Source organism: Salvelinus namaycush, chromosome 26 (assembly GCF_016432855.1).
Source record: "Salvelinus namaycush isolate Seneca chromosome 26, SaNama_1.0, whole genome shotgun sequence".
NCBI classification, from domain to species: domain Eukaryota; kingdom Metazoa; phylum Chordata; class Actinopteri; order Salmoniformes; family Salmonidae; genus Salvelinus; species Salvelinus namaycush.
In genome coordinates, this window is record NC_052332.1 from 7,457,100 (window position 1) to 7,473,653 (window position 16,554).

Here is a 16,554-nt window from a genome sequence, read left to right on the forward strand (position 1 = left end):
CCAGGCTATACTCCCTTTGGTCCTGTAATCAAGTCATTCACCTGGAAGGGCCTTCGATCAGCCTCCCCATCGTGCCTAATTATCCCTCTCTACACCTCTCGACGTTGAAAATCGTTCTCACTGTGCTATTTCCGTTAAGAACTGCTGGTGTAATAGACAGGGGAGGTCTGTTGTTCACCAGTATCTGTTGTAGCTGAGTGTAGTGTATAGGGCCACAATGTGACTTGTCAGACAGATGGGTATATACAGGTACATGGTATACAGATAGGCTATGGTGCCATGGTGCCAGCACACAGAAGGAAGCGCTGGAGGGGTGAATTCTGGGTAGACTATACCCCCCAAAAGTGTTATGAGCACCACAACCCAATGTTGTGAACCCCAGAAAATAAGATGAAGGAGCAAATGGTGGGGGAGACCATCATTCACCATGCTCCAATCCCACTTCCTTAGTTTCAGGGTAGTGCTTGTGACACTTTGAGAATTGACCCCCTAAAAAATGTGCACTGCAGCAGGAGTCCAAGGCGATTCTGGGGTTGGTGGTGTTGCAACAGAAAGCGCCGCAAGCTGAGATGTGGGACAGGAAATGAGGTCATCCCTGGTTCTGATCATTTGCATAGTGTGGTCTTATGACAGGGCAGAAGGGCCATGTGAAATACAGAGAGGCAGTCACAGACACTAGCCTCATTTAGAAGGAAATGAAAATATCTAAAATGGCAACTGTGTCTGACTGGAAATAAATTATTATTTCTATGTATTGTCCTTGTTTTTGAAAGAAAAGCACATTTTTTGTCCATTAAATGACCATCAAATTGATCAGAAATGCAGTGTAGTCATTTTTTATGTTGTAAATGACTATTGTAGCTGTAAACGGACAATTATTTTATGGAATATCTACATAGGCGTACAGAGGCCCATTATCAGCAACCATCACGCCTGTGTTCCAATGGCACATTGTGTTAGCTAATCCAAGTTGATCATTTTAAAAGGCTAATTGATCATTAGAAAACCCTTTTGCAATTATGTTAGCACAGCTGAAAACTGTCGTGCTGATTAAAGAAGCAATACAACTGGCCTTCTTTAGACTAGTTGAGTATCTGGGCAATCAGCATTTGCGGATTCGATTACAGACTCAAAATGGCCAGAAACAAAGAAATGTCTTCTGAAACTCGTCAGTCTATTCTTGTTCTGAGAAATGAAGGCTATTCCATGCGAGAAACTGTTCCATGCGAGAAACTGTTCCATGCGAGAAACTGTTCCATGCGCAAACTGGCTCTAACCAGAGTAGAAAGAGGAGTGGGAGGGCCCGGTGCACAACTGAGCAAACGGACAAGTACATTAGAGTGTCTAGTTTGAAAAACAGACGCCTCACAAGTCCTCACAAGAAGGCCAGCATCCCAGAGTCGCCTCTTCACTGTTGACATTGAGACTGGTGTTTTGCGGGTACTATTTAATGAAGCTGCCAGTTGAAGACTTGTGAGGCGTCTGTTTCTCAAACTAGACACTCTAATGTACTTGTCCTCTTGCTCAGTTGTGCACCGGGGCCTCCCACTCAGCCAGTTTGCGCTGTTCTGTGAAGGGAGTAGTTCACAGCTTTGTACGAGAGCTTCAGTATCTTGTCAAATTTCTCGCATGAAATAGCCTTCATTTCTCAGAACAAGAATAGACTGATGCGTTTCAGAAGAAAGTTATTTGTTTCTGGCCATTTTGAGTCTGTAATTGAACCCGCAAATACTGATGCTCCAAATACTCAACTAGTCTAAAGAAGGCCAGTTTTATTGCTTCTTTAAATCAGCACAACAGTTTTCAGCTGTGCTAACATAATTGCAAAAGGGTTTTGTAATGATCAATTAGCCTTTTAAAATGATCAACTTGGATTAGCTAACACAATGTGCCATTAGAACACACAGGAGTGATGGGTTGCTGATAATGGGCCTCTGAACGCCTATGTAGATATTCCATAAAAAAAATTTGGGGCCATTTCCAGCTACAATAGTCATTTACAACATTAACAATGTCTACACTGTATTTCGGGTCAATTTGATGTTATTTTAATGGACAAAAAATGTGTTTTTCTTTCAAAAACAAGGACATTTCAAAGTGACCCCAAACTTTTGAACGGTAGGATATATACTGTCAGTGTATCATCATGATATGAGACTACTGTCTGTGCTGCACATGGCTGAGACACAAACACATATTTCCTAATTAAGGCACGCACGCACGCAATGGCCAACATACACACTTACGACATATTGTCTGGCCTCGAAAGCGTACGTGGGTATGCCCTGAGTCCTCCAGTCTTTGTGATAACAGAGCGAGAGAGGGCGAGTAGGAGGCTGCTGCCATGGTTATGAGAGAGAACAACACAGCTTCATCAATTAGCACAGGGCTACTAATGAGGCTAATGGGTTCACTCTCTCTCTCTCTCCCGCACACACACACACACACTCACTCATTCAGTGACTTACATCATCCATCTCTTTCTTTCTGTGTTTCCTCACAGAAACACTCTCTGACTCACTCTGATGATGCTGTTATCATTTATCCTTGCTATATCACACACACACACACACACTCTCTCTCTCTCTCTCTCGCGCTGTATATCTGGCGTTGGATCAGAGGGCTGGCCCCAGAGGGCTGAGGAATGACAGGCCCTCCCACTGGGGGATGCTGGGTAAAGCATCCCTCTGCCGTGCAGCTGTTGGCCAAAGACTGAACCCAGAACCCGACCTACAGACACAACTAGCATGATATTAAAACACACACTCATATCACATGTTATATAACCTGTCATAAGGAAAGAAAACTGACATTGGCTATCTCAAAGCCATTGGCCCTCTCAAAGATATCACATTTCATAACAAATATTTTGCTCAGTCAATACTGAGGTTTATTAAAGTGTTCATATTTTCACTCACTAATAGCACCTGTACAGTGTAGTCCTGCACTACAATATCGACTAATAACTTGGTTCGTGTGACCATAGAATTCGGAATTAGAATACTACAACGGACATGAATCTTCTTACGACGGTATAAAAGGTCAGCCAATTTGGTAAGGGAGTTGGGTCAGCCAATGCTGTGATGAGATATTGTGTAAAACAATGCATTTGAAGAGTATCTGCCCAGTATGTGTGTTAGCTAGCCAGCCAGCCAGTTCAAGTGGAATGATTTGAATAATGTTTCAAGTTACCTGCCAATATAACATTCCATACTAACAATGCAGTCAACCTACAGCCATACCCAGGCTGAAATCATTTGATGATAGGACATAGACAAGTTGTAAATGCAACAAGTACTGTATCATATTATGAACACAGCTTTCCAAGAAAACAAACATTGGGACATTTACGGTCTATCTACATATATATTTTAGAGGCTATTTATACAGGCAATTTTTTTAGAAACCTGTGTAAATTGTATTTCTAATTATATGACAATATTTTAGGTTGACAATAATTCTATTGCACAATTAATAATATATAAAAGCAGGAAATGCATCACCTATCCCGCTAGTGCCATTCATTCCAATTAGACTGGTTTGGATTTCTCCCTGACCACAATGGATGCGATAAAGAGGTCAATGGGGAGTAGAAAAAGGACGCCGGATTGGCGCACATTCAACAAATCTGATCTAACAAAGTGGATATTGGTCAAATCCGTCAGGATTGATGTGTTGTAACAGGCCCACAATGTGCTTACTTCAGTTAGATTTTGATATTTTGGGCTGTTTTCGCTTCATGACATTTAGAAGCTGTCCCTTTTCAGGTTTAGAAGACGTGACTGTTTAAATGCTAACTCCCGTTCGTATAAGCTGGTAGCATAGCTAGCATACCTGAGCGGCAGGTAGCCCGGCGGTTAAAAATGTTGGGTCAGTAACCAAAAGGTTGCTGGTTCGATTCCCTGAGCCGGCAAGGTGGGAAAATGTGCCCATCTGCCCTTTGAGCAAGGCAGTTAACCCCCAATAACAACTGTTCCTCGGGCGCTGATGATGTTGACTAAGGCAGCCCCCCCCCCCCCCACCTCTCTGATTCAGAGGGGTTGGGTTAAATGCGGAAGACACATTTCGGTTGAATGCATTCAGTTGTACAACTGACTAGGTATCCTTTCCCTACAGAAACCGGTGGTGGTAGTTTTTAACTGTAATGCAGTTGATTGGTGACGATGGCATGAACATGTGTTGGGGTTGACATCCATACAAGCAATTTACCCCAATTTTTACCTCAACATAGTATGAAATACACATGTAAACAATAGCCGAAATGTAGGTTCATTTTCCTGTGACGCAATGAGGAGATTCAGGATCTTCCCCCATGCATTACCATGGCATTTCCATTGTTTTGGTCGAGTTCGATTCACCTCTTTACCGCATGAATGGCTGCCATTGTCATACCATGCTGGAACTTTGAGGGGTTTGACATAGCACCTCTAGTAATTTAATAGGATCTCTATGCGCGTGACCACAGTGATAGAGGGCTTCTTTAAGAGGCCTTGTGGATTACTATGACACTGAGGTGCTGTGCAACTGAGCAGCTGTTTAAAAGCAGGGCAGGCAATATGGCCGCCCGTTCCAGCTTGGGCAGAGCAGACGGCTCATGTTTGAACTGACTTCTCTACTGCTTTTAAAATTAGTTCCTAAAAGAAAAGAAAGTTTAACACAAAACTGATGTCTACGAGTGTTCTTAACAACGTTAATATACACATATACAAAAACAACAGAAATACTTCATCAATATGGATAATGAAAAGGAGTGAAGAGGATGTTGAGAGATTCATATTTAGCCCTATAAATCTTAAAACATAGGCAATGTCGTGCTCAATACGTGGCCCTGCCCGACCAAAACAAAAACCTGACCTTTTCCCTTTCTTTCCCTTCATTCAAATGTTACAGAAAGGTCATACAGGAATGAACTAATATGAATCTGCAACATTAACAGAAAACAATGCTTCAGATATAGAACTACCCTGGCCTGCCAGTTTAGAAGACGGCCATTAGCCCACTTCCTGCTCGGGAGATGTTCACTTCCTGCTAGATTTGCCCCACATCCTCCTTCTCCTGACCTTCAATAATTTAACATTGTTTTTACTACTACTACTACTATTGTTCCTTTGCTTTCACAGACATCATACGTTGTGGGTCGAGCTATGAGAAATATATGGCTCTAGTGCATTCTAACTGTTGCCCTTCAAAAGTTACGAACATAAAAAAACACTTTATTAGTTGAGGCCGGAAGGAACACGTGAGCAGCTTAGCACGTTCTTGTCGTCAAGAGGGAGCTCTGTCGGCCCCGTGGGCGTGATCTGGACAGGGATCATGGTTCTGGCTGATTTAGGAATAGAAACTCGACATGACACCAGATAGCTGCAGCGTGTGTGTGTGTGTGTGCCTGCAGATAAAGAGGGTGTGTTGAACCCCAGGGCCGTCTAAAAAAAATCCCTGCTGCAAGCCAGGCCCGGCCCGACAGACTCAGTGACTCAACCAGCCTATAGCGCCAGCGCAACGTCCTCATCAATACACTGGGACTTTTGACTTTATGCATAACCTTAAGACGTTATACCGTTACTGACTTTCAGTTCGACCCAGATAGGCGGAAGGAAGGAAGTCATTCTTGACTAAAGAACAAAACTTCATCCAGTTGCTTATACTCTCCCTATTGCTACGCCTAGCAATGTATTACTTGTGCTGTCTTTCATTGCACCATCATGGCAACTCTCCAAGGAGAGCTACAGTGTAGTAGGATACCTACTCATGTCTGTCACTGGGAGGGAGCTCTGATGACACTGTCATTGTGTGTGAAGCAGATTCAGAGGTCAAAGTGGAGATTGAGGAAACGGGTTGGAGAGTTCATGGGTTTTTGTCTGGAAAGGCAGACAGACAGACGACTGAATATGTGATTCCGCTAGCGCAGAACTATGGACGCATGCTAGTGAAGCGGAACACAGACACAGACACAGGCAGAACGCCGTATGGAGGAGGCTGGAGGATAGACAGAGTTATCCTAAATAGATTTGGACCAGCACATTTCATTGTAAGGTTGAGATGTTATCTCTGGCATACTGGGAAATCACGAAGAGCTAATCGATAGCCAGTTAAAGATTATTAAGAGATACCTGAAGAATATACTGGAATATAACCTCCCCCATACAGCGACGCCACAGAGCTCAGAGACAGGCGAGCACACACACATGCACGCATGCACACGCACACACTCACCACACTCTCACAGACACACAACCACAAACACTCACAGCACGACACACACACTTACCCCTCGCCTCAGGCTCCGGAGGCAAGTCATTTTGGGTTTGGAGGCCATGAACTCATTGAAGCGATTGGAGAGGGGCTCCTTGTTCTGCTTGGGAGACTGGGGGTCGTTGGGAACAGCAGAGGGTGAGGGGGGGCTGGAGGCTGGGGGGGCAGGGGGGGGCTGGTGCGGGGACGTTAACAGGGACATAAGCTACCAGTATGAGAGGGAGCCATGACGGAGGACAAGAAGAAGAGGAGGAGGAGGAAAAGGGGCAGAATCAAAACGAGAGGACAAAAAAGGAAAGAGGGAGGAACACAAAACGAGATAAATAAGGGCCCAAATAATGTTAAAAACAGGTAACAGAAAAACCCAACGGGAACAAAGACAACCAAAAGAGATATCAAACACAAACAAACCCAGTGTCATAAGTAACCAGCTGTTATGTGGTATAATCTTGTCAGACAAACAAACGTGAAGTAAAAACAACTTGTCAAGCGACGGTCGTAACATTTCTAAACAGAGTGAGTCAGAAGTGTTAATAGAGTGTTATTACAAGGTGCTGCAGCTGCCACACATTTACACAGACAGCTTTACAGGAAGCACATGCAAGCTTCCATTTTGTAGCAAGTGTTTTTTTCTGTGGAAACGTCATCACATGCGAGCTCTTGGACTAGAAATTCACCATATCCTCCGAGATGTGACAGCGGCTGAATTTCAATCACAGAAACCTAACTCCTGCAATCCCAAACCACTTGACGCTCAATTAATGAGCTATCAGCCCTTTGGGAGCTAGAGAGAGATCTGCAATTTGTACTGACATTGCTTTGCTACTCAGTGAGAGAACATGCATGAAAGCGCTTTGGATACCCATCTTTTAAAACCAAAGTTAATGAAACGTAAATCAATCAAATAAATGGTTTGCTGCTCTTTTAATTCAGAGAGGAGTTCTAGTTGGACATATATATTCTATATATAGCAAAGGCTAGGATCTAACACGTGTCTTCCGTATCGGCTCTGCTCTGATACAAGTCTCACATGTTTTCACTGTGCAGGTAGCCTACTTGTTAGAGCGTTGGGCCAGTAACTGGAAAGTTGCTGGATCGAATCCGCGAGCTGACAAGGTAAAAATATGTTGTTCTGCCCCTGAGCAAGGCAGTTAACCCACTGTTCCCCGGGCGCCAAAGACGTGGAGGTCGATTATAACAGCCACCCGCACCTCTCTGATTCCCTGTATGTGTGTGTCTGTGTCCTTCCAGAACATTCTGTTCCCCTAAAGGCGTCAGAATGCTTTGGTTTGAACGAATGTGCTCGTATACTCCCTTTTAAGACCTTGGCTTGAAAAACAATAGTACTGTTTGTCCCTCTTGGGATGCCGTAGCCAGTATACACTTTCTCAAAATAGTCCGAATTAATCTAAGATAACTGAAAGAAATCTGTCATTAATTTTGACGTTTTTGCAGAGGAGCTCCTGGTCGCGCAATTTTACATCTAAGATGTTTGGTGTAGTATTTCGCAAGTGAAAAAATGTGCACGAAAACGAGTTGTCTCTCCTTGAATGACTTAATTGAAGAATCCCTACTGTTGACCAATCACCGGCGAAGGGGCGTAGACTTCGGCTAACAAACTTGGGCTTGCCTCAAGAAAAAATATTGTGTGCACGAACAGCAGAAAAACATACCTTGCCGAAGACCAAAACAAACAAAAACGTCACAAAATGTTATCATAATGTACGCTCAAACTGTTTTGAAAGGGAAGCATCCGGACGCCTTAACACTCTCAGGGTACAGTATGTGCGTGGCCTCACAAAAAAGGTGAGGACAAACACCCTGCCATTAGTTGTCCCTTACGCTTTAGAGTCTCATAAATATAACACACTTACATTATAACAGGACGAACACCAAACAAACAACATACATCATGCTCAAACCGCAGGGAGTCGGCGCTAGTGAGTGACATGCACACCCACACGCCACACACGCTCACACACACACCCTAGCTCTATCATGAAGTGACACCATTAGGTACGAATGGTGCCACTTCCAACCTTCGACCCTCATCCCAAATGTCCCCGTGTTAGACAGCCTAGCCATACAGAACCAAGGGGCCGTGCTGTGGGAGAAGAGGCCATTCCAGACAGACCCCCCCCCCCGGTGTAAGAGGAGGATCAATGAAGGAGACTGTTATTAGGCTACAGGACAGACAAGTCAGTGTGCAGGGGAGTGAGTTAATCTGTCCGGCCCAGAGAGAGGGAGTGGAAGGGAGGAGTGGGAGGAGTGGTGGGACTCGGTTATGGAGGATGCATTAGTTGGTGGTTGTTGTTGTTAGGTTAACACGTTAAAGTTAAGTGTTGGTTGGTGGCTCAACGACAGTGAGGATGATGACCGGTGAGTAACCAGCAGGGGGGGGGGGGGGGGGGGGGGGTAAAGGGTGGCAAATAATAACACTGACAACACTACTAACGTACTGTAATCACAAAATCACTGCAAAATTACCAGAACAATAAATAACAACCCAACAGAACTATAATGACAACCCAAATGAAACATTAAAGTCACATTTTACTGACACAGTAACACCAAGACCTACAACAATGTCCCCTGAAGTCTCTGACAATTATCGAATCCCTGTTAACGACAGCATGGCCAAAAACAATGCACATTCTTGTCCTTTATTCTTGTACAGGGAGAATGAAGGGAGGTCACAAAACCTCCCCCCAAATCTAGGCTTGACCTTCGAGTATGTGTGTGAGAGAGTGTGTGTGTGTGTGTGTGTGTTACCTTGTTCTTGTTCTTAATGAAAGGCCACAGTTTGCCCTTGCTCTTGCCCCCGCTGGGTCGTTCCTTGGCCTCTCCTCGTGAGTTGGACAGGCTGGTTTCAGAGACCGTCCTCTTCATGGACTGGCCTGCCCCATAGTCCTCAAATTCTACGTCCCCCGGGGGCTCGAACCCAGACTTATACGACTCCACCACCTGCTTCGAGTCCTGGTGGGGTGGGGTTAGGTGGGGAGAGAGATAGTAGGGGAAATTCAGATCGTATGGCTAAACAAACATTTGGATATGACCGGATGGAGAAAAGATAGAGACAGGATTGAAACACTGATCTAAAAGAAACTATTCTGTTCACTCTATTTCTATTTCTAAAACCTGATTGTGTTTTCCTCAACCAAGTCCAGAAATAGCATAGGACAGAAATGTTCTAGACCAGGAAGACTTGATTTGTTATTGTACTATTTCCAGTTGTTGTTGTCAGTTCATTACTTCAGCTCAATCAAGATGGATGCAGAGGGTGACCGGAGGTCGGGAGGCTCCACAGCCTGAACTGAGGAAGAGGGGAACGACCTGGAACTGTCACACGGGAGCTATGGTGAAAACACCAGACGTCAGGGACTGACAGTCAGGAAGCAGCTCATTAATCAGCAGGCTGCGAGGTCTTGGATCTCTATCCTATCTATACTGATAAGGTCAAAGGTTAGAGGTCATCAGCCTCTGTTATTCCTATTTTGTTTCCTGGAACAGGCAAAAGCACAGGCCTTAGCTTAGTCATCCCCCTTCCTTCTCTAACCCACACACAAACACATCAAAAGCGGATGATTTTCTATTGCTTGCACTAAGATATGGTCCGCCATCTTAGCATACTGGATTGAATGCTTGAAAAATCTAATTGTTTTGGCCAAAATCAATGACTCATGCATCAATGACTTGAGATAAAATAACAACATGGGTGTTTGTTATCTGGTTAAGTGCATCAGTTCCTCTTCTCCCAGTTTTGTAGGGAACTGCTAGTTAACTTTGAGTGTGCAGACAATAAACTGGCCAGATCCAGAAAAGCTGCTCCCTCCTGCCATGATGTAGTGTGATACTTAACTTAGCAACATTCTCCATCAGGCAGAGGAGAGAGAGAGCCTCTTGGCGAAGACAGGAGGTTGGCAAAGACAGTTGTTAAATTGTGAGTGTAATTGTGAATTTCCGCTCTCAAAGCGAACCTTATCGCTCTCTCTCTCTCTTCCACTCTCCTTCTCTATCTCTGTACCTCTCTCTCCTTCACATCTCCCCACATCTCTTTCTCTCCCACACTGCCTGCCTGTCTCTCCCTCTCCCTCTCTGTAGACACATCTCTCTTCTCTCTCGCTCCCTTACTCTCGCTTCCCACTTTCTCTCATTATTGCTCCTGCTACCCTGCTGTTTTCCCAGCTCGCTCTCTGAAAACATTAACTTTAGGAGTGTCAGGAGACGGGGTCTAAATTAGCCCAGTGGTGATTGGTTGAGTCAGGTGGCTGAGTGAGTGAGTGACAGGGCTCCAGGGAAAGGAGTCACACCAGTTGGAATCCCAGGTTCTATTACGACCGAGCAGATGAGCATTTGAGGCAGATGGGAGAGGCACATACCTCCAGTATTTTTGAATTTAGTCATACAAAGAGCCTGGACTCTGGTGAGGAGCAAATACCGTCAACAACACATAGCACCCACATGGTTGTGACTTGGTACAGTACTAAACTCACAATCGTGTGTGTGTGTGTGTGTGTGTGTGTGTGTGTGTGTGTGTGTGTGTGTGTGTGTGTGTGTGTGTGTGTGTGTGTGTGTACTCACCGTCTTAGGCTCAATGGACTCGGCAGCCTTAGTCATTCCGTCTAGACATTTCCCTACGATAGGCAGCACCTCGCGGTCCACCTCCGCGTACGTCTTCATGGACACACCCACCCTCTCGATCCGCCTCTCCTCCATCTCCTGGAGTTTCTACACACCCACACAAGCACGTCATGTTCAGTACGCATAACAATACTATTACACACACCTGCCACAGTAGCCCTGAAGTTGTCCCACACGACGCTGCTGAGGGGGTAGGACTAAACAGACTGATATATAAAGACATGATAGGTCAGAAGAAGTCAGGTCAATGCCCCACCAAAAGTTCCGAGCGCAGTGGTTTCAAGAACTTTCCATAGGTCTGAAAATGTTCACTCTGTCTCTCTATTGTTCTCTATCCAGTGAAAAGGACTGTGGATTCAGAGGTGCTCCACGTTTCTCATTGGCTCTCGGGGAGACATACGAGAATTGGAATACTTTCTTCTTCCACTCGGAGCTACTCTCTGGACGTGTGTGTGTGTGTGTGTGTGTGTGTGTGTGTGTGTGTGTGTGTGTGTGTGTGTGTGTGTGTGTGTGTGTGTGTGTGTGTGTGTGTGTGTGTGTGTGTGGGTTCGTGCAATATATTGGGGTTGAGAGTGAAGTAATGTATTACCTGGAATATATTGGGGATGAGAGTGTAGTAATGAATTACCTGGAATATATTGGGGATGAGAGTGTAGTAATGAATTACCTGGAAAATATTGGGGATGAGAGTGTAGTAATGAATTACCTGGAATATATTGGGGATGAGAGTGTAGTAATGAATTACCTGGAATATATTGGGGATGAGAGTGTAGTAATGAATTACCTGGAATATATTGGGGATGAGAGTGTAGTAATGTATTACCTGGAATATATTGGGGATGAGAGTGTAGTAATGAATTACCTGGAATATATTGGGGATGAGAGTGTAGTAATGAATTACCTGGAATATATTGGGGATGAGAGTGTAGTAATGAATTACCTGGAATATATTGGGGATGAGAGTGTAGTAATGAATTACCTGGAACATATTGGGGATGAGAGTGTAGTAATGAATTACCTGGAATATATTGGGGATGAGAGTGTAGTAATGAATTACCTGGAACATATTGGGGATGAGAGTGTAGTAATGAATTACCTGGAATATATTGGGGATGAGAGTGTAGTAATGAATTACCTGGAATATATTGGGGATGAGAGTGTAGTAATGAATTACCTGGAACATATTGGGGATGAGAGTGTAGTAATGAATTACCTGGAATATATTGGGGATGAGAGTGTAGTAATGAATTACCTGGAATATATTGGGGATGAGAGTGTAGTAATGCTCGTTCTGCTCCTGGTTGAACTTGGTCAGGAAGTTGGAGTATTCACTCTTACTGTCAGCAGCCATCTGGTGTTTCATCTGAGCCTGCTGCCGCGCCTGAGGAGGACAACAAACACAAACACATCACACACACTTAATGAACTTGGGGGCCTCATGACACACACACACACACACACACACACACATACAGAGAGATTACTCAAACACACGCACAAGCATAAACGCACACACACTATCACAGGTGCAGGTCTGTGGAGGGAGTATCAGTAGCAGCAGCAGCCATTGGTGATGAGTGAGAAACACACACGTGAACAGGAAAGAACCGTAGGAGCGTCAAATACCCCCAACTTAACCCTTGAATGGGAGGAATGGAATTCACCACAGACTAACAAGTTCTATTTCATATCATCTGTCATGTTGATTATCATGCCATCTGTCATATTGATAAACCATCAACATCGACAAAACAATGGCCAAAGTCTCCTATATCTCAGTCCTAGCAGGAGCATTAGAAGGACAGGGTCCAGTTTCACCCCCCCCCGACACAGAGACAGAGGGACAGACAGGTGGGAGAGGTTTCATCTCCCCATTCCTCCTCTTACACATCTTGGAGGACAGAGGCACAGTCTAGCCCAGACTTCTCCACCCACACATTAACCAAAGTTACACACGCAGCCAGCTAATGGGGAAGGACACAACCTCTTCGCTACCACACCTATCCAGAAGGCCCGTGAATGCGTGTAAGAGAGAGGCAGGCGTGCGGAAGGATAGACACACACCACCATGGCAACACGACTGATGACAAAACCTCTCAGCCCCTTTCACATCCTGTCGACGCTCAAGGAAGTAAACAGCAGCTAACCTACGTATCTCTGTGATACACACGCACGCCACTCCCGCCCCTTCTGTAGAAGACGCTTCAATCTCTAAAACAAATCTGAAAGCTCAAAGCTATTCCGAGACTGAAAATGTCTTACACACATCAATGTACCTTACAGACGAAAATGTGGTAATGGTAGTGTGAGTGTTTTGGGAAAAGAAGAGAATGGACAGAGATAACTTAAGATGCTTTTGCTTGCATAGTTCCATAAGCCAAGCAAGATGTTGATTCATGTGAACGGTATGAGGATAAAGCAAAGCAGAGGTTTACACACATCGAGTGACTGAGATATCAATTCTCTGTTCTCACACAGGAAAAAAAAGAAAACAGGTACAAAGACACCAAAGATAAGTTATTAAAGGTTAAAAAAAATTATAAACTACAATACATAGCTATACAGATATACCTGAGAGGACATATGGACATTGTCCAGTACTGGACAGAGTACAGATATAGAACACTGCTCAATGAGAGTCGGTGTGGTCACTAGCAAGGCTTGAACAGGTGATTGTGTTTTTTGGGGGTGACCTGTGTGTATGTTGAGAAACAAGGTCGAGACTCGAGACGGTGTGTGTGTGTGTGTGTGTTCCCACAGATAAAACACATGCTCTGCCCAGTGTGGACCTACCTTGTGGGAACTTCGCTTCAAGGTATGGCAGAAAAATACATAACAACGACAAAAACACACACACAAAAGTGTTAGCCACTTCCTGCTGAACAGGACCCAGTTTAGTCGTAGCAGAGGAGTAAAAAACTGAAGTAAAAATACTTTAAAGTACTACTTAAGTAGTTTTTTTGGGGTGTCTGTACTTTACTATATTTTTTTTGACAACTTGAATTTTTACTTCACTACATCCCTAAAGACAATTATGTACTTTTTACTCCATACATTTTCCCTGACACCCAAAAGTACTCGTTACATTTTGAATGCTTAGCAAGACATTAAAATGGTCAAATTCATGCACTTATCAAGAGAACATCCCTGGTCATCCCTACTCACTAAACACAAATGCTTCACTTGTGTTGCGCGAGCGTTGGAGTGTGCCCCTGGCTATCCGTAAATTTAAAAAACAAGAAAAGGCTGCCGTCTGGTTTGCTTAATACTTGAAAGAAAAGGAATTTGAAATTTATAGTATATAAAGTATATTTTAGCAATTACATTTACTTTTGATACTTAAGTATATTTAAAATCAAATACTTTAAAACTTTTACTCAAGTAGTATTTTACTGGGTGACTAACTTTTCCCTGAGTCATTTTCTATTAAGATATCTTTACTTTTACTCAAGTATGACAATTGGCAACTTTTTCCACCACTGAGTCATAGCTACATGTCCTGGACCAATGAGGATGAGTTCATCCAGAGAAGCTGTGCCAGAACAGGGTAACAACATCATGTTAGGGCTACTTTAACACTGGCATTGTTAACCACAGTAGCTAAACAAATACAGAATCACTCTTTTGTTGCTGAGAATTTTCCTGCAAAGCAGTGTATTGGAGTTTTAAAAACGCTTCTAATGTTTGTAATTCCCACTGAAATGTCCATAATTTATAATCCACATAATAATTCACAGGATTATTTTCCTTCAGTAGCAAACTGGCTCAAATTAAGATCCTACATCTGTAGTGGGGACGTGGGGCCATTCCTCAATAGAGAAAGTGGTTGTTTTAAGGGGCTCCAAACCAAGTGGTAGGCCTATCGTGCCTTTTTAGAGTACTTTACAACTGAGACGTGAGGGGCACCGAGCAGTAGACCTTCTTTTCTACCATCTTCAGTGCTTTCCAACGAAGACAACACTCCATAGGAGACTCAGTGAAAGGCTGGGGTCCACACAGAGCCATACGGGGACCTGTCTAAATCTATGCGGCGAAGCAGCCAAACCGTAATTGTGGTATTTTTCCCATCAGTGGAAGACAGGAAGCTGTGAGGTTTGCACCAGCTGCTTACTAAACCACAAGATCCCCCAGCTCAACAAACTCCAGTCTCTCTGATTATACCGACTGCTCTGTGACATGGTCCTTACTGAGACTACACAGCCTTGGACTTCCCTAGTCCAAATATATCCCATGTGGAATGCTGCTATTATCTTAAGTTAAGATTTACAACAGTTTCCCCATTACGGAATTCTCTCAGCAGTGCTTGAGATAACATACCACAAGATAAACACATAAAAACACAATCCAACACTTAGTGATCCAACCATCACCATAACTCAAATCAACATATTCATGGTTGGGGTGGTGACATGTCGTGCCTTCCAATGATGTAATACTCCAAGGTCTTCGAAATGACCTGAGAGGGAATCTGTCTCTTCAGACAGAGTAGAGCAAGAACACATGGAGGCGTTTGGTTTCACATGGCTGAACTGTCTGCCAGGATCATCTAGCAGCCTCTTACGTGGCCTGGGTAGCCCTTTCCTAAGTCAATGACCAAAAGCGCCCTCTTTGGCCTCGTGGGTGGAGCGTTATTAATGTTTCATAATAAAAACCTGATGAAAATCCAGTGTTTCTATGTCAAACAGTGTCGTTACATTTCAGTCTTCAGTGACTTAAAACTTAAAACGGAATACATTTCAATCTGACATGGTACAGGTGTCCTCTCCTTTTTAAACCCATAACCACGTGTGTGAGAGGTATACCTTTGTTTCAGAGTCGATAGAATACCAAGAATCGCTCTGTGTGTGATCGATAGAAAGTGATGGATTTTAGTACATGATTTTGTACTAATTGAACTCAGCGTGTTCGCAATCTTGTGTCCATGATATTATGTGCCAGTGTGATAGAGAGAGTTGAGGAAAAACAGGTCACATTCAAATAGTAAGGCGCCGTCCACCTCAGCTCTCCGATTCCCAGACCGAAACAGAAAAACACACATTTTCCATCTGATACTATGATCAGAATGATAGCTGGCCGTTTATGATCTGCCACGACAACAGCAACGAGAACAAACGTTGAGTAACTGTTGGAAAGAATAAAGCAACAGAGTAGAAGAGCAGATGCCGGAAATGATGTTAGAAAAAATAAAAAGGGAAATATATAAATGAACGTCCCAATGTCAGCTGGGTATATTATAAAAGAGGAAATGAAAGCATAACTTATTTATGCGTTTCATTTCTCTCCATGTCTTCAGAGAGAAAGTGAATCGGAGTATGTTAAAGGAGGAGAGTAAGGTCAGAGTCAGACAAAACACCCACACAACAGATACTAAGTCTGAATAATTTAGGAGCTGTTAACACTGCTGCAGTGTTCCATTAGATAGAAAAACACACAACTGGAGAACACAGGAAAGTGTGTGTACTGTGTGTGGGGGTAGAGTGTGAGTACTTACAGAATCATGCTTATCTATGACCGGGCCTGTTTACCACAAGTGGAATGTTAATGTATCAGAAAATCCACTGGCAATGATACGCTCTACATACAAGACTCCCAAGAGCTATGTTGCCTTCCCTTACCATAACATTATATAGAGTGTCACCAATTTTACGTAGACTAACATCA

The 16,554-nt window shown here is 43.7% G+C and overlaps 1 protein-coding gene across 15 annotated transcripts in view; it reads right to left on the reverse strand.

Annotated features, from left to right (window-relative positions):
* Positions 1 to 16,554, reverse strand: part of LOC120020955 (formin-binding protein 1-like) — a 94,760-nt gene that overhangs the window by 9,693 nt on the left and 68,513 nt on the right. For 9 of the 15 annotated variants that reach the window (XM_038964610.1, XM_038964609.1, XM_038964616.1 and 6 more), the window contains exons 7-10: positions 12,146 to 12,274; positions 10,834 to 10,980; positions 9,025 to 9,228; positions 6,269 to 6,457 (exon numbers count right to left, since the gene is read on the reverse strand). In XM_038964610.1, the coding sequence (XP_038820538.1) occupies positions 6,269 to 6,457; positions 9,025 to 9,228; positions 10,834 to 10,980; positions 12,146 to 12,274 (669 nt within the window). The remainder of the gene's footprint in view (positions 1 to 6,268; positions 6,458 to 9,024; positions 9,229 to 10,833; positions 10,981 to 12,145; positions 12,275 to 16,554) is intronic. The other 6 variants (XM_038964620.1, XM_038964618.1, XM_038964619.1 and 3 more) reach the window with 2 other exon arrangements.